The following is a 27,398-nucleotide window of genomic DNA, read 5'->3' on the forward strand; positions in this document are numbered from 1 at the left end:
AAGATGCTTTTTTTGTTATATAATTTATTTTGTTCTACTATTGTTTTATTCTCAGCTTGTTGTTTATTTTAAATCTAATTTTCGAATGAAGAATGTTGTAATGTTTCAAGGAGACATATACCCTGTTTAACCTGCTGTTTCCATGTATGTATTTATGCTAATAAATAAATAAGTATTGAATGAGTGTTGTTTGGTTGATTGCAGGAGCTGTTCAAAAAGGTGGTGCCACACCAGTGCCTGGGCGGGATCTGGTCGCGGCGGGACAAGTCGCGCAGCCAGGAGGCGGCCACAGTGCTGGCAACTGTCAACCAGTTCAACGCTGTCTCCCTGCGAGTCATCAGCACCACCCTCATGGACCCGGACGCACGGCCTTCGCAGCGCGCCATCACCATTGCCACCTGGATAGATGTTGCTCAGGTCTGGCTCTACTCAACCACTGTTCTATTGATAAGTTTATTCAAAACTAAGTGAAATATCTAATCAGAGTTCTCAACCACCACTATTATCTTTTATTGATAAGTTTATTGAAAATAAAAGTCGAGTTGAATATACAATTATATCAGTATCAAGTATTATCATAGTGTAAAGTTAGCATAAGAAGATATCCCATGGTATAGGCGTTTATGTTCCTTATGTTCCGAATTATCGTCGTAGTGTTATCATTATTATATCATAGTAAAAATTTAGCATAAGAAGATATCTCATGGTATAGGTCGTTTATGTTCCGAATTTCACTGCTAACTCGAGTCGATAGTCCTAGTAGATCTTCTTTGTGAAGCTATGTGACGCTGGTAGTCCCTCATGCTGTGCTTTTCTTACACTCTCACCCGGCCAAAACAGTAATAATAGACTGTAGTCGACAGTAATCGGCTTGAGTTAACAAAAAATCGAAATATAAACGACCTATACCACAGGATCTACTTATTCTATCTTTTCTCTATAGTATTATCTTTTATTTGTATGAACCAATCAATAATTTTATTAAACAAAAAATGCATAAAAGAAATCAAGATACAAAAAAATCACAATTAAAAATATGTTTCTAATAAAATACAAAAACAGGTTTCATGGTGGGGAATGAATGATTGAATCGATTTATGAGTACAAGCAGTGTTATATTCATTCCTTTACAATTTACTTAACAATGAAAAAAATTCTGCTTATTTACTTTCTAAACTTAATATCTACATTTCATTCATAGCTCGTAATTCTTCATTTTCTTTTCTTGTAACACGCTCCAGAACAGAAAGTCATTATAACTCTCCAATTAATTAATAGAATCCAGAGGCTTTTCAATCTCTTTTCTGGGCGCCTAGACGTCTTTGGGTGCTCTCGTGGCAGATTCCGCAACACTCTCAATGGCTTAATTTAGAATAGATATTTGTGCCCAGGTTTCCGTATGACATTTTTCTTTCTTTCTTTTTTATAACTTTTTTCTTCTCAGTGCCCACATGATTCTTTGTTCTTTCTGTATTGCATGGTTTGTACCCATGTAAGATATGTTAAGTGCATATTTTCCCACCTCTCATATTTTCTCTTGGAATGTAGTTTCAGCAATAAATATAAGATAGGATTTTTCTAAAATAAAAAATACATATTTCTATTGTTAAGATGCTTTTTTTGTTATATAATTTATTTTGTTCTACTATTGTTTTATTCTCAGCTTGTTGTTATTTTAAATCTAATTTTCGAATGAAGAATGTTGTAATGTTTCAAGGAGACATATACCCTGTTTAACCTGCTGTTTCCATGTATGTATTTATGCTAATAAATAAATAAGTATTGAATGAGTGTTGTTTGGTTGATTGCAGGAGCTGTTCAAAAAGGTGGTGCCACACCAGTGCCTGGGCGGGATCTGGTCGCGGCGGGACAAGTCGCGCAGCCAGGAGGCGGCCACAGTGCTGGCAACTGTCAACCAGTTCAACGCTGTCTCACTGCGAGTCATCAGCACCACCCTCATGGACCCGGACGCACGGCCTTCGCAGCGCGCCATCACCATTGCCACCTGGATCGATGTTGCTCAGGTCAGGTTCTACACATACACAACCACTGTTCCATTGATAAGTTTTTTTTCAAAACTAAGTGAAATATCTAATCAGAGTTTTCAACCACCACTATTATCTTTTATTAATAAGTTTATTGAAAATAAAAGTAAACGTTTAAACCTAAAATCAGTGTTTTTTAGTAAATTTAAATCATAAAATTATATCAGTAACTAACATCTTACTTTAAATATCAGTAATTAAAGTAATCATATTTTATCATAGAGAAAAGTTAGCATGAGAATATAATTATTATATCCCATGGTACAGGTCGTTTATGTTCCGAATTCCACTGTTAATTCGAGTCGATAGTCCTAGTAGATCTTCTTTGTGAAGCTATGTGACGCTAGTAGTCCCTCATACTGTGCCATTCTTACAGTCACCCGGCCAAAACAGTAATAATAGACAATAGTCGACAGTAATCGGCTTGAGTTAACAAAAAATCGGAACATAAACGACCTATACAATGAGATCTACTTATGCTATCTTTTCTCTATAGTATTATCTTTTATTTGTATTGTTTGCTCTATCCAGTAAATAAATTAATTTATAGCTTTATTGAAAACTAAGTGGAAGTTCAAGTGAAGTTGAATGTTATATCATTATTAAGACATTCTTAGGAAAAAGATAAAATAATAAGATATTCCATGATATAGTTAGTTTATTTTCCAAATTTCATTGTTAACTCGAGCAGATAGTCATAGTAGATCTTTTTAGTGAAGCTATGTGACGCTGGTAGTCTCTCATACTGTGCCATTCTTACACTCTCATCTGGCCAAAACAGTAGTCGACAGTAATTGGCTTCAGTTAATAAAATATCGGCTTGAAAATTGGAACATAAACAACCTATACCATAGGGTTTAAAATATTTAATATTTACCCATGGGGTAACATTTAATAAATGTTTACTACATGCACTAATTTTTTTTTAAATCTTGTGAAGTGATTGGTTGAATTTTTGTGAATTGACAAAATTGGGAAGATCAATTTATTGATCCCTTAACATTGTTTGTTATATGTATTGCTAGGTCTTATAAATAAGATCGATTGCATAATGAGCAAATACACCATTTCTATGTAGGCTACAAGCAAATACTAGCACTAATACAAAGAAAAATAATTATCTCAAATTGTGTACAAAATATAATTCTGTTTCTTTTGTTTTACAGGAATTGAGAGTACTGAAAAACTTCTCCTCCTTAAAAGCTATCATATCCGGCTTACAGTCAAATCCTGTTTATAGGTTACAGAAAACATGGCAAGCTTTACCTAGAGATAAGGTAGGTTACCTATGGTATTTCTTATTTTACTGTTCCAATAGTTTAATTGATGAAATTGAAAACTATATTCACGCTGTAAAACCTCCAGCCACTGTCCTCGCTTGTAATGTTTATAACTACACAGTCTTCCCATGCACTGTATCGGAATCATTTACCCACAGTATAACAACATCATTTTATTTGCTATGGAAATTTTCAAGTAAACATTGAAGTGCCGAGATGATAAAGAAGGCTCTTATAGTATAGAAGGATCTCGCAGTTATGATTCTTAACTTATGTCCCTGAAATTCAGTTATAAGACGCATTTACTCAATGTTTAAAGAAATGAAAATTATTTTTATTATTAAAAATCGTTCATCTTGTTGCACAAACATATGTTCAAGCAATATTTTTGTACAGTGATAATTATTATATTATTACAAAGACTTCATTATCAATGAAGATTGCCTTGAATAGCAAATGCACTATCTCATTTGATTCGTTGATATCATAGCCACCTCTAATGTATTAGAGGTGGCTATGTTGATATCCATTTTGTGGAGTAATTTCAATCTTTATTTGTTTGGTTGAGAATCTCTCTCTCTCTCTCCAATGGCGCTACAGCCCAAATCGGGCTTTGGCCTCAGTTGAACTTTGCCTCCAGCCATCTCTATCCATTGCTGCACCTTTCCATCTCCTCAAACGTAGCATTTCCCTAGCGTCCTTTGCCACTCTATCCTCCCATCGCTCTCTTGGTCTTCCAACAGGTCTCCTTCCTCCAGGCTGTCCCACGAATACTTTCCTTGGCACACGTATATCTGGCATCCGTTGCAAATGTCCTGCCCATCGGAGCCGCATCAATCTTATGTGGGCCGATAGTGGGGGTTCTCTGTAGAGTGTTGCTAACTCTGCATTAGTACGGATACGCCACTGTCCTGCCTCACACACTGGTCCATATATTCTTCGCAGCATCTTTCTCTCAAATACATTCAACAGGTCTGCTGTTCTGGCTGTCATTGTCCATGTCTCACTTCCGTAACACACCACTGTCCTTATAATGCTTTTATATAGTTTCATCTTGCATTCACGGTGTACATTCCTAGCTTTGAATATGCATATAAGGGAGAAAAATGTGCGGTTGGCTGCAGTGATACGTTTTTGAACTTCTTTGAGTTGCTCATTAGTATCCGTTATGCAACTCCCTAGGTAAGTGAAATTGTCAACTACTTCATAGTGCTTCCCTCCACATTCCATACGTTGTCCGAGTATATTCCGATGCTGTCTACTCTGGAGCAATATTTTTGTTTTTCCAGTGTTTATCTCCAGCCCAACATCCGATGCACCCTCCTCCAACTCCATTGCTACATTCTTCATAGCCATCATAGATCTACCAAGTATGCCAATATCATCTGCATAGCCTAGTATTTGGACTGACTTCATCATCAGTGTTCCACACCTATCCACTGAAGTTCTCCATATTGCATGCTCTAGTGCCAAGTTGAAGAGCATTGGTGCAATTCCATCTCCTTGCTTTAGGCCATGCTTCGTTTCGAAATATTCTGTCAGCTCTCCAGCCACTCTGACCTGGCAAATCTTATTCTCCATTGTGGCTCTGACTAGCCTCACCAGCTTTGATGGAATGTTGAAGTCTAACATGATTGTATACAGCCTGTCTCTTGTGATGCTGTCATAGGCCTGCCTGAAATCGACAAACATTGCGAATATATCTATATTGTTTTCCCAGCATTTTTCTGTAATCTGTCGGAGGGTGAATAATTGATCAGTAGTTGATCTACCTGGCCTAAATCCTGCCTGGTATTCTCCTATTATGTTTTCCACATACACCTCTAATCGTGCTTTTAATGCTATGGTGAATATTTTATATGTTGTGTTCAACAGATATATACCTCTATAGTTTCGGCAGTCTAGTTTGTCTCCCTTTTTGTAAATGGGACAAATAATACTTTTCTTCCATTCATCTGGGAGCTGTTCTTCACACCATACCTGCTCAATAAGCTTGTGAAGCCGTCTGTATATTTGCATGCCTCCATACTTCCATAGTTCACCTGAGATTCCATCTGTTCCGGGAGCTTTATTGTTCTTAGCAGCTTAGTGGCCTCAATAATTTGGTTGAGAATGGCATGGTTAATTAAAAATCAATCGTATGTTTACAGATAGAGTTATTCGAAGAGTTAGCCAGGATATTTAGTGAAGATAACAACCAATGGGCACAGCGAGAGCTGTTGATGAGAGAGGGCACTGCCAAATTCGCTGACACGGTTGGCGAGAATGATCGACAACTGCAGAAGGTCATACAGAAGCAAGCGCACAATAGTGGAGTGAGTATACAATTATCCCAATTCAATTATTCTCTCAACATTGAACATTGTTTATGTTTGGTTTTGAATTGTAGGGTACATAGCAAACAGTACCCACCACAACAATGAATAAAACAAATGATACATTCTAGATTATCAACTACTGTTATTTATGGTGATATATTGTAACAATGAATTAAACAAATAAGAAATTGTCAACTACTATTCACGGTGGTACAGTATTGTACATTCTCAGTACCAGGTTTCGTGGCATAACTTACCTCATTATCATCTGTGTTGTTGTTTCTTCATTATTGGTTTTTAAACTTGTGATTGTTCAATACGATCAAGAAGGCTAAGAAGATTTTTGCTAATCAACTCACATTACTAAACGAATTGCATGAATGAGAATTATTTGGCTGTGACATTAATGTTTGATGTAGTTAAGGAGTGATCCGTGGTCTAGTGGATAGAGTGCTTGCGTAGCAACCTATAGATCCCGGTTCAAATCCACTAAGAGCCAAAAGTTTTTGATCAGGTTACTCCCGTGTTATCGGATGGGCACGTTAAAATGTCGGTCCCGGCTGAAGTATGACAGTCGTAAGGCCCATTGACGGCTCAAATGATATATTCAGGCGAGGTGGAAATTCCGTCAGGAACTCCCCACCAATAAAAGCCATACGAATATTATTAATTCAAATTACACTGCATGTCACCCAGTATAAAACTCCATTCATATAATCAGTCGGCCCTCTATTAGTGACTCCAGTATGTCTATACTTAATACTTTTTAATTTCAACGTATTGTTCAATCTTACTGATCTCTAGCAAAATTTAAATTTATTATAAATTATAATAACCATATTATTATAAGATATAGGTACGTTTCAATAGTGTCATTGGAAATAGTCCATTGGTATTCAGAATATCGCTCTATGAGTAGGCTTATGTTGCTATATTTAATAGAATTGTGCTAATCCTAATGTTTAATTTTTTTCAGAATATTAGTCATGGTACCATCCCTTACCTGGGCACTTTCTTGACAGACTTGACAATGATAGATACAGCCATTCCAGATACCCTCTATGAGGGACTTATTAACTTCGATAAAACGGAGAAAAGAATTCGAAGTTTTAGCTCAGGTAAATGATCAAATTTTTGTAATTTTGGTTAAAATTCAAAAGTAAACTGGTTGGTGAAATCTGGATGTAACCATTATCAGGAATCCGAATATCCACTGAAAGCTTCATCCCAAAATTTGAAAAAAATATTATGTCATGCTAGTACCATCGAAATACTAGATGAAGACATGCCTATGAGACTGAGTAACTGAGGAAGCAGGCGACCTTAAATCAAATCAATTTATTTTCCATTTTTTACAGTATATACAGAGAATGAGATTACCGTAGTTACGGAAATAATTACCAAATAACTAAAAAATCAGAGAAAGAGAACTTCAGTATCAATTTAACATTATAAAAATACTAACAATATTACACTATACACAATAACATTACAAACTAAAAAAGAGTCGCGCTTACCAGTTGTAAAAAAGTGTACTACTGTGCAGGCCTGCAGTTCAAACAATTGTGTCATAATAACCAGAAACATCTTCATGTATCAGATGACTATGCAATAATCTGCAGAAAGTTGACCTTTTTATGTCCACAGGGAGCCTATTTAAAAACGTTGGTGCTAGAAAAGTGAAACATTTTTTGAAAATAGTAAGGTTGGGCTTAGGGACTAGCACATTTTGTTGATTTCTCCCAACCCTGCGCATATTAATCAGCTGCATTTCGCCACTCCTATCAAAAAATAGCTTTAGGGTTTTATAAATATATAAGTTCCTGATAGGCAGTATTCTGAGCTCTTTGAAAATTGGTGCAGAGTGATCATATCTCGTTTTGTAAGACATTATTCTCATAAATTACGTATTTTTGTAGAATAATTAACGGATGTAAAGCAGCCTTATATGCTCCCCCCCCCCACCCAAATTTCCAAGCTATACTCAAAATTGGAATTTATGTGGGCGAAGTAGATCTTTCTCATCAGTTCTGAGAAGATAAAATTGATCAATATTTATATGAGATTATTTTATTTATAGCAAACATAATTTGAAGTATAAGATCCTTCTACTGTAATGGAATTTACATTCTTTATCACAACTAAATCTTATTTTGAATTCATGTTGAAAACTTGATGAGACTTAAATTTTGAAGGAAGTCGGAAGTGGTATCAAATTAGATACAAAATATTGCAGCTTGCTACTACCTTGTCCTGATGTGAAAATATACGAGCTTGAGATGTCACAGAGTCACAGTGAATATTTGGAAAAGCATTTGTTGATTGTTGACACTTATAATTTAAAAATAATAAATATTTCGATATTTCTTGTAGTCGTACTGCATTAATTAATTAGTATTTTTCCATTTTCTCAATGTTTTGTAATCACACCACATTAATTAGTATTTTTGCATCTTTCCAGATAAAGCTGCTGCAAGGTGCTGCTAACGCATATAGTATTCATGAAGACTATTCGTTCGATCGTTGGTTCGACTCCATATTAACGTTGGATGATCGAGAGGCTTACCAACTCTCGTGTCACATTGAACCCCATGGTGTTCCACTTCCTTCTTCTATTATCTCTAGTACAACAACCTCTATTAATAAATATAAGAAACGTCCAGCGTAAGTAACAGATGATAATTTAATTTTTTTTTAAGATTTCATTTTTTTATACTTGAAACCGATATCAAGGTAGTTAGGGTAGTGAGCGTACATTCATTTGTGAGTTGGAAATAACACACTTCAATAATTTATATTCCAAATAATAAGATAATTCTCCTAAGATAAGTAATAAGAAAGCATGCTCCTGTAAAATATTAATTTTTATTTAAATAAAGTGGATTTTTGACAACATTTCAAGTCTCCTCAATTAATAAGATAATAAACTATAAATACTAATATAATAAAATATATTGTCGATTCAATATATTATTGGCAACTAATGAAATGTTCAACCTAACAACCGATTTTATTGATACCACTAGTTTTTCATAAGCACATTCAACTTAATTTACAAATAAGCACATTCATAGTTGTGTTTCAACTATTTATAACATATTTTTGGAATATGTACTGTTTTCTTCGAGACTTAAGAGGTAGTCAAGTATTTGTCCCCCAGACGGCGATATGCCATGGGGAATAAGCCGACATTTTGTCTGTACCTGTTTATTTAAAGTAATGAATATTTATTATTGTTAATATTTATATTGTTAATAATTACTATCTAATGTTTATTACGCATGCAATTGTTCAATAAAGGCCTTTATTTATTTTTTATTTTATTTTTTTTAGTCAAGTATTTGCAGTATCTTTATGGTATATTTTTGTGGTACTTGGAATATTAGTATTCCTACGCTAGCAAATCGGTCACAATTTTTAGAGACCATAAAAAGTTGACATCGTGTAGAGCTCTTGAGTTTTTTATGAGATTTATAACATCATAGTCGATTCAAACCAACTAATTTACACAGTTTACAATATCATACTTCATACCGTAATAATTCTCTTGATAATAATAATTCTGTTGAATAAGAATGATAATTCTTTGTGTGAAATTCCACTCAAGTTTCATTTTAACCTAATATGGAGAAATTTCACAAAATCTCTGTTCATAGTGTAAATTTTAGTAATAATTCTATTGATCATGAGAAATGTAGAATTTCCGAAACCGGTTATTCTCTTCATACTGTTCATCATAGAGTGACAATACATTATTTACTTTTTTCAGGCTGGGACATAGGAAAAATGATTCAATAACTAGTACTTCGAGCAGCTCAAGCAGCCAATTTTATTATGATCTGAGTATCGATAGTTCCCCCTCTTCTCCTCATGATTCTCTTGACAGAAAAGTAAGTATCATTGATGAAAACTTTACTTATAATTATTATAAGGATTGCGATTCTTAACGGTGACCTCGCACTGTTTTACTCAATGGTGGCTCCCAATCAGTTTTTTCCATATTGTAAGTTATTGTTATTGAGTTATAAACCCTGAAAGAGCAAAAAATTGGATAAAAACCAGTAATTTCAATATGTATACTCTTTTAAGAGCGAATATCTCGAAAACGGTTGGTAATATCACAATACTCCACCATAGAGAAACAATAGCTTAAGTAGATATCCCATGATATAGGGCGTTTATGTCGCAACTTTTACTGTTAACTCAAGCCGATTATTGTAGATTTTTACTGTTTTGTTGGGGTGAGAGTGTATGAACGGCACAATATGAGAGACTACCAGCGTCACACAGCTTCTCAGGAAAGAACTGTGTGGACTATTGGCTTGATTTAACATTGAAAATTGCGACATAAACGCCCTATACCATGGGATATCTACAACATTGAAAATTGCGACATAAACGCCCTATACCATGGGATATCTACTTATGCTATTGTTTCTCTACGACTCCACTGAACAAAAATTGTTGACAATTTATCAAGCTTCATTTTTGAATGGTTAGTCATGTCGGTTGAAAGCATTGTTCCCAAGATATAAGCGTGTAAGCAAAAAATTGAAAAATGCAACTTTTTAACCACCCTCATCCCTTCAGCACAAGGATGGGGACTGTGTTCACCTCGTAACTGGTCGCAACAAAGCTGCGAAGTCAAAAACTGTGTTTGAAACATTCCGTTCGAATTCCTTTGGGGACTTTTGGTATGTTTACCTCCTAACTACCGTAAACAGAACTCCAGAGTCAATAATTGTCTTCCAAACCTTTTTCCTCTATAAGCATTCGTCGACTGGACTAGCCTAATTGACCGAGCGAAGTAAGGTCTAAGATTCAAGTCGACGGTTTAGCATTTCTCTTTATGTTTATATGTTGCACATTTACAGCGCTGTATGTTCCTTTTTGAATTTCGCGTCGACGTATACATAAGGTTTTTTAAAATGTTGCATTTTAAGGATAATACAAGAGGGAAAGGAGTTTCCTTCGAACACCAATATTACCGTAAAAATCAGACTAAAGAATTATTCATCATAAATCAGCTGTCTAGTGGACTATAATACTACCCGTTCAAAAACATCGAAAATCTTGAAAATGTACCTTTCCATCAACGTTAGTAGACAGTTGTCTACTAACTTTGTCTTTCCATAAGCTGAGGCCATGATTCTAGTTTGGAGTTATTGATAGAAAACATTCTTTTCGCATTTTTATTTTCTAATCTGATGATTAAAATTCCAACAAATATTATTGAAGATTATTGAAGAATCAGCATTATGGTAGGTCGCCAACACGAAAACACAGAATGTTCTCTGAAGGGTTGATTGGATTGGCGTATCAACAGCAGCCAGAACTGATATAACAGCGCTCACACTCACATTCCGGGACGACACGTCACGGTACGATAGAACAGAAAGCTCTATATTTATTTAGGATTTTTTAGGATTTAGGACATTTTAAATTGATAAATTATCTAATAATTTTTGAGAAAACATAGCAACAGGTCAATGTAACTTACTGAGCGCGAGGTCTACTGTTCACAGAACTACTAGTTGTAAATAGTTTGGATGAAATTAGTGATTAATGTTGCTGATGTGTTCTATAGGCATCTCCGTCGCAGATGTCATCTTCGTCGAGCAGCTCGTCTCTGGACGTGTCGGTGAGCAGCAACAACACCAGCAGCATGTCGGCCGGTAACAGCAGCACGGTCACCCGCTCTCCCGCCCAAGTCACGCCCGACTTCTATATCATCAAAGTTACTTATGAGACTGATTCTGTAGAGACCGAAGGTAAGCACTCAAATATAGTCGATTTTTTAATAATTATTAATAAACATAGTAGACAGAGTACATGGCATTGGGGAACGATGAGGAACTGACCGTGGAAATAGATGGAAGCCAACTCAAATCATCTGTGAGCTCCAAGTATCTGGGTTCAAGTTTGCAAAGGGACGGTGGGCTGGATCACTACCTCCGTAAACAAAGCCATAGTGCATTCTGATGACGTCAGCACAGGTAATGCTCCTACACCAATGAAAAAACTAGCTGATATAGATCAGCTGAAATCAAAAAATTTTTTTTGGTGTAGGAGCACTACCTGTGCTGACGTCATCAGAATGCACTATGGCTTTGTTTACGGAGGTAGTGATCCAGCCCACCGTCCCTTTGCAAACTTGAACCCATATACTTGGAGCTCACAGATGATTTGAGTTGGCTTCCATCTATTTCCACGGTCAGTTCCTCATCGTTCCCCAATGTCATGTTCTCTGTCATCAACCACCTGTCATGCACTATGGCTTTGTTTACGGAGGTAGTGGCTGGATGCGGAAATACAGCATAGACTGAATTGCGGATAGTTCAACTGGAGAAGGATGAGTGGTGTGCTCTGTAATAAGAGAGTGAACTGTAAGATGAAGGGTAAAGTGTACATATCGTTAGTGAGACCAGCTATGTTGTATGGCGCGGAAACCTGGCCTGTTTCAAAGACGCAATAGAAGAAGATGGAAGTGGCTGAGATGAGAATGCTAAGATGGATGTGTGGGGTCACTAGAAGGGATAGGATTCGTAATGAGGTGATTAGAGGTCAACTGTACCTGGGTGGGACCGTTGGGTAGGAAGATGCAGGAGGCCAGGATGAGGTGGTTTAGACACGTGCAGAGACGTGAGGATGATTATTTGGGACGGAGGGTGCAGTATTTGGATCTGGGTGGCATGTGTCGATGTTTCATCATTCATTTATTTATTGATTCGCGATACACAATTATTCATTAAAATTATTGGGGGAGGACCAACAGGCACAGCCCAAAACTTCCCCCCCCCCCCCGAATCTTGATTTATATACTAGTCTAGAAAGAAGGTTTACAAAATTTGTGTCCGATTTACTGAGCAAACACAAACAATAAATTTCGAATTTGAAAAGATTGAAAACTAAATCAAATAACAAAATTGTTTGACTTTTAATGTATATAAAGTGTGAAATAAAGGCATTAATCTATAATCTTATTATGGCTTCTGGCATTACTTAACGACTGCTGATCATATTCAACAGCTTGTCGAAACCCCAAACTAATGATAACAAATATTCTGAAGCCTCCTGCACAGCTAATATTAACTTTACATTATTGACATTTTCAAATCCCCAAAATTGATATCATTGAATACTCTGAAGACTTACGTACAGCAAATATTGGCAATGGAGAAAAATTAAATTAGTGAGATTTACTTTTTAAAGTCAGCTCGTAATAAATTGACATTGGTTTGCAATCCTTTTCTGTCGTTAGACGAAGCAGATAGCTACAAAATTATCCTCTTCTACCTCCTTACTGTTTCCAAATCGTTTATAGGCTACAAATTAATGAACTACCAGAATATTTTATCTCATTCAATAAAATTAATTGTTAAATACTGAGATTTCTATCTTGGTGAGTATAATTAATTTATCATTATTAACTATAACTATAGTGAGGTCCACGTTATAATGCCAGTGGAAAAATATAGGAGAACAACGTTGCCGATTCTCTGTCTTGTTAAAGCCTTGTATTTCTATAGACGGTAGCTGATACAGGTTTATTGATGTAATATTAACTGTTCATTCTTGTTTAAAATAATCAATTATATTTTATTAAGCAAGAAATTATATTTTTCAATAATTTCATAATGAATTTTCATAATTAAGATGAAATATTTTGTTAATTAATTATGAATTCCACATTTTTAAAAGACGATCTGGCAACAGAGCAAAGCGAGAAAGAAATAGCGCCATTCGCTTTGTTGAATGATAGACAAGGATAGCAATGCCGTACCATTGCTAATCAAACACTGCCATTATAACGTAGACTTCACTAAAGAATCAACCATTGATTTTAGATAAGCTATGAATCACAGCGATATCAACTTGAGAAGGCAGTGGAGACAGAGAAGTACCTAGCAACATCGCGTTCCTTTAATTTCCACTGAATCTATAACTTAAATCTCACAATAGAATAAATTCGTTTATGCTCGAAAAATATTGTATTATTTGATTTTCTTATTATAGAAACCCACCCTACATTTCACTCTATACAGATAACTAATACCCTTGTAATATTTTTTAAATTAAACTCAGTCAAATTTGGAACGCTCTACGATTTTACTTTAAGGATGACACGCAAAATTGCGAAGCGGTCCACATTTTACTGTGTTAAATTTAAAAATATAAAAGGGTACTAGTTATCTTCTGTATATTGCAATCATTCCACGTTCGTTTTGAAAATTGAATTGGTAGGAATAATATTGTGTATTTTGTATAGTAATTCATTTTATATTTTTTCAGGTATTGTACTATATAAAAGTATTATGCTTAGTAATAATGAAAGAACGCCGCAGGTCATTCGTAATGCAATGCTCAAGTTGGGACTCGAAGGAAATCCCGACAGTTACACTTTGGCTCAAGTTCTTCCTGACAAGGGTAAGTTAGCAAATAATATTCTCACACTTTTAATACATCATATATATCATTGTTGAACTTGACATGATATACGATCTCCATTATTAAGTATCTAGTAAATTTGGTCGTATCAATCTAAAAAAGTGTTGGCATTGCTTCAAGATCGTTATTCAAGGCTCAATGATGATCTATTTAGGGCCGGTTTCCGAACTCGGGATTAAGCTAAGTTCTAGATTTTAAACATCTGGAGTCAGAAAATTGGCTTTCCAAAACTGGGCGTAGTAGTAGTTTTTATGATAATCTTTATTTTCTCAATATCGGGGACCGAGCTTCGCTCTGGAGTACAAAAGCATAAAAAATTTATTACGTAAGAAGAAATTATAACAACATACAGAAAATGTTCTATCTAATCACAGTAAATTGAGATTAATTCCCAGAGGAATGCAAAAATTTCCCTCACAAAAGGCCCAGTTGCACAAAAGCCGGTTAAATTTTAATCCTGATTAATTCCACGTGAACCAAATCAGAAAAGACCATTTCAAAAAGATGGATCCACTGGAATTAATCAGGATTGAAAATATCCAGCTTTTTTGCAACTGGCACTAAGTACCTCATTGAATTAGGTACAAAAGTTCAACAGCTGAGTCATAATCTTGTCTCAGTCCCACACACATGCACTCGCTCACTCACTTCCATCATCAACAGTCGACGAAATTATCAGCTGTTTTTCCAAGGATGAATAAATTCTTTTAATGTCCCTTAGCGAGTTTCCCCCAGGGATGAGAACTAGTGCAATCGAATTCTTATATTATAAACCTACTATATGTTCTGAATTTCGTGAGAATCGTTAGAGCCGTTTTCGAGATCCGGTGAAATACAAACATATAAACATCTAAACATACAAACATATTAACATAAGTTGCTCGTTTAATAGTATAGGATTTCTATAGTTAGAAAGTTCTTCCTTTTTTTATTTAGTGTTCAATTTTCTAGTTTTTCGAAGTTCAATTTACACGTGGACTACGACTATGTCCCGTTTCGTAAAGCCAATTTTCTTACTCCAGCTGTTTAAAGTCTAGAACTTTTACCTAAATCCCGAGCTCGGAAACCGGCCCATGTTTTCTCTTGCTCGATAGTTCACAACTCACATTTATTTTTCATGAAATCATGTAAAAGAAAATTCATTGTACCCCAACTTATATGCACTGTATTTATAGGATAGGATACATATAACATGGCTTGAAGGAGATAAATGTAATGCCTTCGCTGTCTCTATTAGGAAATAGTTGGTTGTGATAATGCCCATATCCGCACCAATAAAATCTATAACTTAATAAAATCTTGTATTTATAAAATCACTTCACTTATATGGGCTACTTTATTTGCAAATTTATTTGAATTTCAATGATGAAAAGCTGGATAGAATTTTGTAATTTCAATTCTGTTTTCCTTCAGTTATTAGACTGAAAAGTTTTAAAATGTTTTAAATGAAAGGGTACTTCATGTTTTTATATTGTTTTTATTAATCTTGTATTTGTATAGAAGTCTATAATTCATCCGCTTGTACCAAGGTCAATTGAGTGCATTATTGTATGACAATAACATTGTTGATATGATACTATTTATTACTGTTTATGAAAAAAATATCGCTAATTGACATATTGCATCAGTAATTAATGTCAGTAGTACTATATAATCTTTCATTATAATTGTTCCACATATCGTGCTTGAATGGTTCACTATTTATTTTTAATCTAATCGATTCTTAATCTATTTATTCTTAATCTAAACTATTCTCATAATTAATCGAAATTTTATTTTCCAGAAATGATTCTACCACCAAACGCGAACGTGTACTATGCAGTGAATACAGCTTATAATTTGAACTTCATGCTCCGGCCAAAGACACAATCCATCACACAGATCCAGACCAACGAATCTCAGAGGTCATCAAATAGCAAGAAATTTTCATCTCCAACTTCATGACAAAACCTCCGGTATCCATAATTTAATTTATTTCAACACTAGCTTCAACTCTTCCTTATTTCGAGCTCTTGCCTTCGCCATTCATAAAATGATTGGTTTAGAATCACATTTTAATTGTGAAAAGCTGGATGGAATTGTAATGAATCATTATTATTTTATTCTATCAATTCTCAGTATCCCTTCAGTTATTAGACTGAATAGTTTTTTCAACTAGTACGCTTACAAGAATTATTTTTTTGATGGAAAACTTTAAGGACTAGAATCCTATTTTTCCACTGTAAGGCGTTCAATAACAACTATAAACAAGTATTAACGAATAATTCTGATTGTGTCTGGCTTTGATTCCGTGGCATAATGTTTATCACCTTGTAGCATTTTGTCACCTTTACTCATACAAAGTTCTTGAAGTTTTCAATTTTTACAAAAGAGCTAATTCAATTCTTTGGCAGTTCAAATTCCTTGAAAAGTTCAGAATGTATAGAATAAATCATGCCTCATATCCCTGAACCAGAATTATGAACATCTTACCTTATTCAAATTCGAATACTTTGATATGCTTCCCTCTCAATTACTCGTTGTAGTTGAAAATTCATAAAATGCTCAAATCTTGTTGGCAAAAACATTAAAATTTCAAGACTTGAATATCTACTCTCAAATCTGTTTATCATAAAATATGTTTTGGCTACATCGAAACATCATAGATGTAGATGAATATTGGCAACTTTTGACTTGAAACATCTTCAAGAAAATATCTTCTTCAAATAAAAATGGTTGAAATCCTCGAGAGAATAATATTTTCGAAGAAAAATAGCATGATGAAATTAAGGGCTTTTGTGATAATAAGCTGTAAGTTTTCAGCCTTGAGCGAATCTCACAAATATGCTACCAGTCACATATAAAACATTTTAGAATGGTCAAGTTTTAATATAATTTAGAAAGTGAATAAATTGAATTATTCACTATCATTATAATAATCTTCCAACATTCAATCTTTTAACCAAATAACTCCATAGGTTGGTTTTATCCAATTACTTCAAGAACTAAGCGTCGATAACTTCAGTATTATTATAGTGTTAACTCATAGTTTATTGTAAAATGTAGTAATCTTTAAGGGCACTTGGATATCTATTTAGCAGCTTTCGAAGAATAAATTTTAAACATTTGAGTAGCGGTAACAATATAATATAAACCATTGTTCTATTGTTACTATATCCTAGAAAGGAAATAATAGATTATTTTTTCGCAGTGCTGTAGCACTAATAGAATAAGAAATTATATTTTTTCGATAACTGTGAATTGATTTTTTTAAAAATTGTAAACATTTCTACACATTTAGGTATTTTACACTCCTTAAAGAGAGATTGTGGTAGGAGGAGGCTAGAAGACTAAACCCCTAGTGAGTTCCACCATCACATGTATAACCTTTTGGCGAGCGTTATCTGCATTTCATGGAGCGTATTTGCTGCTGTCACCATTTTAACGTGACTGGATTCTGTTATTCTCTCATGGTGGTGTGAATGTCATGACCACCAGAATTTTTTTAATAATAAAAACACAGTGAATTGAATTCAAATCCTCTATTTAAACTTATGTGGGCATCATCCACAATAAAAATTGAAAAAACCGCTATATGTCTTTAATCTTTATTAAGAACTGAACTGAATCTCTTCAGCGGTAAGTGCAACGGTGAGAGGTTTGCAAAAGCAGTAAATTTATTGAAATTCAGAAAAGAACGAGATTGGATATTTTGTGTGTATAATCTCCATAACATTCCATGTAGAAGTGGTAGTACAAACAACAAATTACTACTATTTAATATCATATGTCTCGCACATCTTATATCCTACATCTTCCCCCTTTTTTCGGAGTGTAAGAGTTGGCAAAAAATGAAGATGAAGATTTACAGAACGCTCATAAGACCAGTTGTCACATATGGATGTGAAGCATGGACGATCCTGCAAGAAGACTGCAAAGCGTTACTGGTGTTTGAGAAAAAGCTGGTTAGGAGGATCTACGGTCCAGTACATGAAAATGGTGCATGGATAATAAGAAAGAATGCCGAAATACAAGCCATTCTCCGGTTCGTCAAGGCAAGAAGAATAGGGTGGATATGTTGAAAGAATGGCCGATGAACGAATGCAAAAAGGAATGCTATATAAGAAACTGGAAGCTGTAAGAAAAAGAGGGAGGTTGAGGGTTTGATGGATACAGGATGTGGAGAGAGACTTGAGAGCGATGGGAGTGAGAGGTTGGAGGCGAAAGGCAGCAGACGAAGACGCTTGGAGGCAAATTGTGGAGGAGGTCAAAGCCCACATCGGGCTGTAGCGCCAGGATAAGTAAGTAAGAGTTGGCAGAGGTCTAAAGCAGGGATGCTCGCTATCCCCGATTATCTTCAATTGTTGCTTGGAGTATGCATTTCAACAACTAAAATGGGATCATAGAGGTATATGTATAAATGTTTTTCAACTGTCAAATCTACGGTTTGCTAATGATGATTTGTTTGTATCACATTCTTCTGATGATTTGAAAATCATGCTCGATGAGCTTATAGAAGTTGATAAAAACATACATAGGTCTCAGTCTAAATGCAACAGGACAAGGCTGATGACACATTCAAGTGAAGATAAAACTGAAGTAACTTGTGGAAGGATAGGCTAAGTCGAGGAGTACATTTACCTAGGTCAGCTGCTTTCATTTGAAAACCGTGGAGCGAAAGAGATGAGCCTAAAAAGGATTGGCAGAAGTGTTGCAAAGAAGATGCAAAGGTAAAATTGAAGTAGCTTGTGTAGAGATAGACCATGTCGAGGAGTTCATTTACCTAGGTCAGCTGCTTTTATTTGAAAACCGTGGAGCGAAAGAGATCAGCCACGGAATAAAATAAGATTGGCAGAAGTGTTGCATATATCAACTGACAAAAATATGTGTGGAGTATGACCTTCGAATTTCAGCTACAAAGACAAAAGTGATGGCTTTCAAAGGAAAATGGCCAGTCCGAACTAAAATTGTGGTTGGAGATTTAATCTTGGAGCAAGTTTCAGCCTTCACTTATTTGGGTTGTACTCTCACCTACGAAAAAGATGAAGATATTTTCAATAAGTTAAAAAAAATCCAATATATTTGTGGAACAATTCATAGAACATTGAAAAATAAAGTAAAGAGAGTCACAAAGCTGAAATTCTACAAGACCATGGCTATCTGTGCTCTGTAAAATATGTGTGGAGTATGACCTTCGAATTTCAGCTACAAAGACAAAAGTGATGGTTTTTAAAGGAAAATGGCCAGTCCGAACTAAAATTGTGGTTGGAGATTCAATCTTGGAGCAAGTTTCAGCCTTCACTTATTTGGGTTGTACTCTCACCTACGAAAAAGATGAAGATATTTTCAATAAGTTGAAAAAATTCCAATATATTTGTGGAACAATTCATAGAACATTGAAAAATAAAGTAAAGAGAGTCACAAAGCTGAAATTCTACAAGACCATGGCTATCCCAGTGTTGATGTATGAAAGCGAATCATGGGTAGTAGGTAGAAAAGAAATCAGTAGAATCCAAGCGGCTGAGATGCGCTTTCTAAGGAGTGTAAAGGGATGCACAAGATTGGATCTACTCCGAAATGAGGACATTCGAGAGGAGCTTAAGGTTGAGCCACTGAATGAAGAAATTAAAAAATATCGAAATAGATGGAAAGCGCACATCGACAGAATGCCAACAGGAAGAATCCCTGTGAAAGCACTCAACTATAGACCAGCAGGTAAGAGAGACGTTGGAAGACCAAGGAAAAGGTGGTCTTAGAACTAGACATGATTTTAAAGTTAAATTTTAATTATATTTTTGATAAATTTTTATTTCCAAGGCCATTCTAAAGACCGAAACAGGCAATCATGCCTATACCGTGGAAGTCAGAAGAAGAAGAAGAAGAAGAAGAAGAAGTGTTGCAAACAAGAAGCAAAGGTAAAATTGAAGTAGCTTGTGTAGAGATAGACCATGTCGAGGAGTACATTTACCTAGGTTAGCTGCTTTTATTTGAAAACTGTGGAGCGAAAGAGATGAGCCACAGAATAAAAAAGGGTTGGCAGAAGTATTGGACTCTTGGAAAGATTTTCAGGGGAAACTTCCCCAACGAATTGAAAGCAAAAGCGTTGAAGAAATGTGTGTACCCATCAATTTTGTATGGAGCTCAAACCTCGTCACTCACACCTCCACTAGACAGGAGACAACGCAAACAAGGATGACAAGGAGATTAAATTAATCATGAAAGGTTGAAAGATGGATGATGACCATTCTTGGTCTGCGCCCGCACCTGGGATTCAGGAACACCGAACTTTTGAGACAGGTCAAGGTGAAGTACCTGCAAAATGTGGCCCATCTTAGCCAGAGATAGAGAAAGATGGAAGAAGATAATAGGCAAGTTATAACAAGCTGTATCTATATAAAAAATTTAATTTTGCCATCTATTATTTGAGAGGCTTTAACAAGCATCTAAGTTATAACAAGCTGTATCTATATAAAAATTTTAATTTTGCCAAGTATTATTTTAGAGGCTTTTGTTCTGTAAAGAATGTCAATAAAGCTTATTTATTTATTCAATATGTTGAGGATTACTGTCTTCTCTTGTTTATTTTTCTCCTAAGTTGTAGCTCATTTATCCGAGAGATATTACTTTAATAGATATTGTCCTATAATTATTGTTGGGATCACATCTATTATCTATCACCTTTTTTTGAAAACTGGAATTGTTTTTGTCAATTTCAGCTAGCTTGGAAAAATAACAGATTGTTTTACACGGCTCTCGCTCGAAGACAGAGAGGCCCGATGCTCTCTCCTTCACTAATCTCTCCTACTACCTAACAGCATTCTCCCTACTTTTGAGTCAGCATCCAATTTTGTGCAGCATTCTTATTCTGTCCATGCTACAAACTGTGGAGGGGTAAATCGGTTTCCCTCCTTCATATTAAAGGTCATATCTCTCGGACTTTGATAAGACCTATATATTTATAATAATTACTAAACGAAAAGCCAAATCAAAAGCTGCAAATCACCCCGAAGACTTCTGTTTAATGTTAATTTTCGTTTAATAATTATTAATTCATTGGAATTTGAATAAATGCAATATCTCAGTAATTTCCACCTATAAATTCGCTTAATTAGTGCTCTTCTGGAAATCATCTTTTTCTTGACGTAACAAAAGACAAATCATTGCAAATATGTAGTCTTAAGTCCACAATTTAATTCCATCATCGCATCTGACCTTATTATTTCAATAAAACTTCATTCATTTGTTGGTTTCTTCAATTTTTTGTCTTACCTTTAGAGTAGGTCTATCTAATCATAAAACCCACAAGTATTAAATTGCATAGAGTTTTGTGAAGGAATCATATAAATAAACTTGCTGCTAAATGGATAGAAAAGTGACACTTATCTTTTGTAACTGGTATAATTCTGTATACTATCACAAGTATGCATGCAGCGTTCTCCAATTGTGTAATTTAATGTTTTTAATACTGTACTTATGAATTAATCAACTGTGATAAAATACTTGTACTGTTTTGATAATATTGTAAAGTTGAATTTCTGTGTGAGTTTTTGATACTTGAATGAAAATAGTACTGTCCAATTAATATTATATATTTGTTATTTTTTCAAAGAAATTATGTAAATACAAATTGAAAATTTTGTATTTTGTTATTGTACTATAAACTTCATAGATCAATGTATTCCAATGTTAAATGTATGAAATTTATATCAATAAAATTGTATAGATAATTTTGCCTTTATATTTATGTTTGGAATAAAGTCGAACATATTGATTAAAAATTGATTTTCACTTGCCTCTCTTATTACCTTCTATGTCAAAATTAATGAAGTTGTTTGATATGATTCTTTCTCATTGTTAAGCAGATTTTATTCTATTTCCACCTTCCACCGTTCCACCAATAACTGCATAACGTGTCGCAAGGCTGCAAAACTGTAATTGGAAGATGAATATAGAATAAAAGTACGTTTTCGGAAAAACAAGCAACTTCTTGCATAGGTACTGAGTCGTAACATAACAATGATTGTTTCAAGTTCAGTTAAGCTGCGTTTACACCAAAGTTATTTACAAAATGTTTATTTTCCATCCTTATAGATTCTATTAGATTGAACGAAACTTGACAAACACATATGTTCATCATGTGTATGATAAGATATGTTCAATCTAATAGAATCTATAAGGACGGAGAAATAAACATTTTGTTAATAACTTTGGTGTAAACGCAGCTTTATTCTCTTCCAATCATTCAATAAGAATAAGGATCAATCAATAATAACAATATTCTTGTCCTAGAAATATTATAATTTCAAAATTAATTATTGTTCCGTTTACTTTTGCATATTTTACAAAAACGAACATTTCTTACAAAAATATGTGTTTAACGTTTGGCTACAAGTGTATGCTAAGTTGCTACAGATGAGTAACAAGACAAAGTACCATTATTTTAATAATACAGTAAGACTAGTTGTTTAAGTACACTTTCGACAACTGAAGTTATAGAGACATCACAGTTACAAAAAATATGACAGCTCACCAGACATCGTTTCATATATGAACGTATAATATACAAGAGAATCACTCTTGGTATTTGTGAAACTGGTAACTGTTATTCTGAATACTCCCATTGCAGTTCAGTAAGAATTCTATAAGAATTTTATAATAAACAGATAAAAACTAACTTTGAATCTTCAATGAATTATGAAATGAATATGAATTTGAAATACCTTTACACGAATACACTTTACTATGAAACTCACTTGATTTATTCAGTTCACCATCTTCAAAATAGAACCTCCTCCTTCTAAAAATAAAAATCTTTCTGTTTATTGTATTAGAAAAATATAAGGTGGGTATTTTCGTAAGAAAAATGGGTTAATTCTATTTATTTGTTGGCTTCATATGTAGCCTACACCACCAGCGTTGGTAGAAGACAAGCTGAATAATTATTTTGTATTAATAGTCTATTCCTACAATAATATTGATATTTTTCATATGATATCTCACCCTACAGATCATATTATTCTCTGACAACAAACAATGTTCCTACTAGCAGTCTATCATCGCGTTTGTTATCTTGGCTTTATGTCCTAAACATTTTTTCTCACCTGGAATACGCACTCACTGAGAAATCACTAGAAGCCAATTTATGATTTCAATCATGGAAGATTCAATCTAATATGTATTTTCCAAAGAAGAAACACTTCAATTCAGTACAGAGACTGTTTTAAAAATAATTCTCAGTATCAATTTTCAAAATTGAATAACAATAAAGGGATAAATCATCTTTGCATTTCTAAAGGTATTGTTTTAAGAAAACTACAAAGAAGGAGAAATATATTTCTCACTACATTCAACAATAATTCATTCCATAGACTCTGGTTCACTGCTGAAGGTTGTATAAAATATTTCAATGAGTCGCTCCACAATTCATGAGCATCATATCTACATAGATTTCTCTTTTCATGTTTCATAAGGAGCATTTCAGCATTAACATAATTTTTAGTTTGTCGTATTAATGTATCTCTATTTTAATTTACAAACACGTTCTTCATTAATTTAAATAATGCAGTACTTCCTACCTCAATTCAATCATTTGGATTAATTTCATTCAAACTACGTTATAATTGATAAAATCAAACTTTTCAAAGTTCAATGTTTGTTTAGGATATTAGTGTGTAACAAGTCAAAGCGATAGCTTTTAAAAAAAAGGAAAAAATCAATTTTAAGACACAATAATACAATTTCTTACTTGTATTCAATATTTCGGCAGTGCATATATCGATTGACTTACTTGACTTAATTCCTGTAACTCCGGTTGGAGCATAGGGCATCCACGAATAACCGCCATCCATCTCTATCCTCCGCCATTCTTTTCACCTCTCGCCATGTCTTCTTCACCTTCCCAAGCTCGCTGTCTATTGTTCGCCTCCATGAAATCCTTGGCCTTCCTCTTTTTCTCTTTCCCTGGGGATTCCACTGCAAGGCATCCTTTTCAATTGCTCCCTCTCTTTTCCTCAAAGTATGGCCTATCCACCTCCATTTCCTCTTTCTGATCTCAATGTCTATGGGTGTCTGTCCTGTATTGTGCCAGAGCTCCTCATTTGAAATTACATTTGGCCACCAAACACGTTCAATCTTTCGCAAGCACCGGTTGATGAAGACCTGGAGTCTTTTACTGATTTCAGCTGTAACCTTCCACGTCTCGCACCCGTAAAGGAGGACAGACTTTACATTTGAATTGAAAATTCGTATCTTGGTCTGTTTTGAAATGTTATTGTTCCTCCATACTGTATACAGCTGTGAAAAGACTCCATTTGCTTTTCTAATGCGAGTTTTGACATCATCCTCGGCACCCCCTTCCAGATTTACAATGTTGCCCAAATAAGCAAATGAGTCCACCCTCTCTATTCTTTTCCCATTTATTTCAAAGCTCTCCCCACCATGGACATTGAGCACCATCTCTTTTGTTTTTGCCTCATTTATCTTCAGGCCTACTTTCCTAGCAATCTCATTTAATGCCCTCAGTTTCTCCCTCATGTCACTGTGTCTCTGTGCTAGAAGACAAAGGTCATCTGCAAAATCCAGGTCTTCGAGTCTGTTCTGCATCCCCCACTGAATGCCTCTTCTCCTCCCACTCAGTGACATTTTCATGACCATGTCCAACACAGTGACAAAGAGGATAGGTGACAGAATGCATCCCTGCTTTACACCAGATGTTATGCTGATTGAGTTTGACAATACTCCATCATGAATTATCTGACATTTGTACCCCTCATACAAGCCCTTAATCAGGTTCAAGATCTTTGGTGGAATGCCGTATATCTCTAAAATTTTCCACATGCATTCTCTGTCAATTGAATCAAAGGCTTTTTCAAAGTCTATGAAGGTCAAGTACAGGGGACTCTGCCATTCCAAACTTTGTTCAATGATGATTCGTAAGGTGTTGATGAGATCAATGCAGCTTCGGTTTTCTCTAAATCCAGCCTGCATATATCGATTAAAGCTCGCTTTTATATTGTAAAAATAGGTAGGTAGTATCATTCAACATGATAATATTATTCTACATTAAACAATGTGTTGATTGATTAATTCCACATTATATATATGCTACAGAAGTTCTCATTATTCAAACAACAAAATCATTTAGAAAGAATAATAAAGTGATATACTTTTTAACGTTTAAACATTAAAATTTGAAATACTAATAACATAATTATCTCTCCAAATATACACATAACAGTGATAGCTCATATCTAATTGTAGTTTATACATATTCTATCAAGAATTTTATTATAGCCGTAGTCTACGTGAACATAAAATTCTCAAGTTTGTCCTAAACACTTTCTCTATGGACACATACTTGAAGGTCACACTTTGAACGATAGTAAATAACTATTTGTATAACACAATCAAACAAACAAATTATCAGTGTGTATTCAAACATTATTGGATTTCCCTTCAACAGAACAAGATCGATGATGATTGATTCAATTTTTCCTATCACAATATCTAGTCAATCATCAATTCAAAATGGACTGATCCCTCCCGGTTGTGTAAACTTCGTTTGTAGAGCACGTTCTTAGCCCAAGCGCGACACTCGATGTTGATCAGTGAGTGCACTGCAAACACAAAATAATTTCATTATTTTTGACCACTGATCATACAAAATTATATCATTGTAACGGTGTAAGTGGTAAAATGAATTCTACAAACCAATAAAGTAAATGCCATCTGAACAGTTATTATAAACAATTGAAACTTTGTAAGTGGTGAAATAAATTTTCCAAACCAATAAAATAAATGCCAGTATATTATATTTGCACAGTTATTATACAAAATGAAACAATTGAACCGTTGTAAGTGGTGAAATGAATTCTCCAAACCAATAGAATAAATGCCATTATTTGAACAATTATAATATAAATTATCATTCAAGCTCTTTCGTACTATTAATTGATAAAATGAAAGAATTGAAATGTTGCAAGTGGTAGAAAGAATTCCTTAAACCAATAAAATAAATCAATGCCAATTAAAAACGAAATAATATTTCATTTGTTTGGTTGCATTCTATTAAACCATACATAATATCATTTCAAGGCTATGCGAACACACATTAATTTAGCGGTCAAGCGGTACGAGTTCCACGTTCCTCTTAACACCTGCGAAATCTTCCTGATATTTCAAGTCAGGATAATGTCAAGTTCTTTCGGCTTCTTTGAGATCAACCCCCAATTTAAGTGACTTTTCACTGCATCTATATATTAAAAAGTGTTCAAAATAACTGCTCTTTAGTGAGTTTCACGTTATAACAGCAGTGGAGAAAGATAGGAGAAAAACGTTGCCGATCCTCGTCAATGCCTTCTATATACGGTAGATGATACAGGTTTGGTTTATTGATGTAATATTAACTGTTCATTATCGTTTAAAATAATCAATATTATATTCTATCAAGCAAGAAATTATATTTTTCAATAATTTCATAATTAAGATAAAATATTTTGTTAATTATTAATTATAATTTCTACATTGTTGAAAGACGATCTGGCAACAGATATAATTTCTACATTGTTGAAAGACGATCTGGCAACAGAGCAAAGCGAGAAAGAGATAGCGCTATCCGCTTTGTTGAATGATAGACACGGATAGCAATACCATTGCCAATCAAACACTGCCATTATAACGTGGACCTCACTATAGAAGAGCTGTTATAAAATTAATGCATTTTATAGAACACCTTAATTGAGGATTCCGGTTGCACAAGCAGGTGTGAAATTATCAAGCTATAAGTAAAAAAACTTCAATAAATAGCAACCTATATAAAATGGAATACCTTATTCCAAGTATTTGAGCACTTTTTACTTTCCTTGCCATTACCATAGGTAAGGAAAGTATTGCTTTACGAAAAAAATTAAGATACCCCCCAATTTCTAAATTTCTATACGTTTCAAGGTCCCCTAAGTCCAAAAAGTGGTTTTTGGCGAAAATATTGGCCAAAAATGGCGAAAATATTGTCAAAAACAGGTTTTTTGCGATTTTCTCGAAAACGGCTCAACGATTTTGATCAAATTCATACCTAAAATTGACATTGATAAGTTCTATTAACTGCCACAAGTCTCATATCTGTAAAAATTTCAGGAGCTGCGCCCCATCTATGCAAAGTTTGATTTTAGATTCTAAATTATCAGACTTCAGATACAATTCAAACAACAAATTTCAAGTGGAAAAGATTGAACATGAAAATTTCTACAATTAATGTTCAGTAATATTTTTACCTAAAATTAAAAATAAGCTCGAAATTCTAAAATGTGATTAATCAATTGCAAATTGTTAGA

General features: G+C 34.4%; 3 protein-coding genes across 3 annotated transcripts in view; 2 read left to right on the plus strand and 1 right to left on the minus strand.

Moving 5' to 3' along the window:
* LOC111064102 (ral guanine nucleotide dissociation stimulator-like 1) overlaps nucleotides 1–17,570 on the plus strand; it is a 54,357-nt gene extending 36,787 nt beyond the window's left edge. The window contains 10 exon segments of the mRNA XM_039425461.1: nucleotides 205–417; nucleotides 3,212–3,322; nucleotides 5,476–5,640; nucleotides 6,620–6,727; nucleotides 6,729–6,761; nucleotides 8,105–8,307; nucleotides 9,413–9,533; nucleotides 11,231–11,414; nucleotides 13,936–14,070; nucleotides 15,875–17,570. Coding sequence (XP_039281395.1) covers nucleotides 205–417; nucleotides 3,212–3,322; nucleotides 5,476–5,640; nucleotides 6,620–6,727; nucleotides 6,729–6,761; nucleotides 8,105–8,307; nucleotides 9,413–9,533; nucleotides 11,231–11,414; nucleotides 13,936–14,070; nucleotides 15,875–16,035 — 1,434 coding nt within the window. The 3' untranslated portion in view covers nucleotides 16,036–17,570.
* A 543-nt stretch (nucleotides 17,571–18,113) lies between these two features.
* On the plus strand, nucleotides 18,114–20,384 carry LOC120350716. Its single transcript, XM_039425412.1, has 2 exons — nucleotides 18,114–19,230; nucleotides 19,523–20,384. The coding sequence occupies exons 1-2, from the start codon at nucleotides 19,001–19,003 to the stop codon at nucleotides 19,824–19,826; spliced, it is 534 nt and encodes a 177-aa protein (XP_039281346.1). The 5' UTR covers nucleotides 18,114–19,000; the 3' UTR covers nucleotides 19,827–20,384.
* Nucleotides 20,385–25,563: 5,179 nt separating this feature from the next.
* LOC111064103 (sodium/potassium-transporting ATPase subunit beta-2) overlaps nucleotides 25,564–27,398 on the minus strand; it is a 34,294-nt gene continuing 32,459 nt past the window's right edge. Inside the window, exon 7 of the mRNA XM_039425411.1 lies at nucleotides 25,564–25,685. Coding sequence (XP_039281345.1) covers nucleotides 25,576–25,685 — 110 coding nt within the window. The 3' untranslated portion in view covers nucleotides 25,564–25,575. The remainder of the gene's footprint in view (nucleotides 25,686–27,398) is intronic.

The sequence above is a fragment of the Nilaparvata lugens genome, chromosome 3 (assembly GCF_014356525.2).
Source record: "Nilaparvata lugens isolate BPH chromosome 3, ASM1435652v1, whole genome shotgun sequence".
Classification (NCBI taxonomy): Eukaryota; Metazoa; Arthropoda; class Insecta; order Hemiptera; family Delphacidae; genus Nilaparvata; species Nilaparvata lugens.

Bases quoted from the DNA above. Each gene is read 5' to 3' on its own strand.
- LOC120350716 (XM_039425412.1), top strand. From the start codon at position 19,001: ATGGCTTTCAAAGGAAAATGGCCAGTCCGAACTAAAATTGTGGTTGGA. The intron at 19,231-19,522 runs CTGTGCTCTGTA...GACCATGGCTAT, and splicing joins TTCTACAAGACCATGGCTAT to CCCAGTGTTGATGTATGAAA.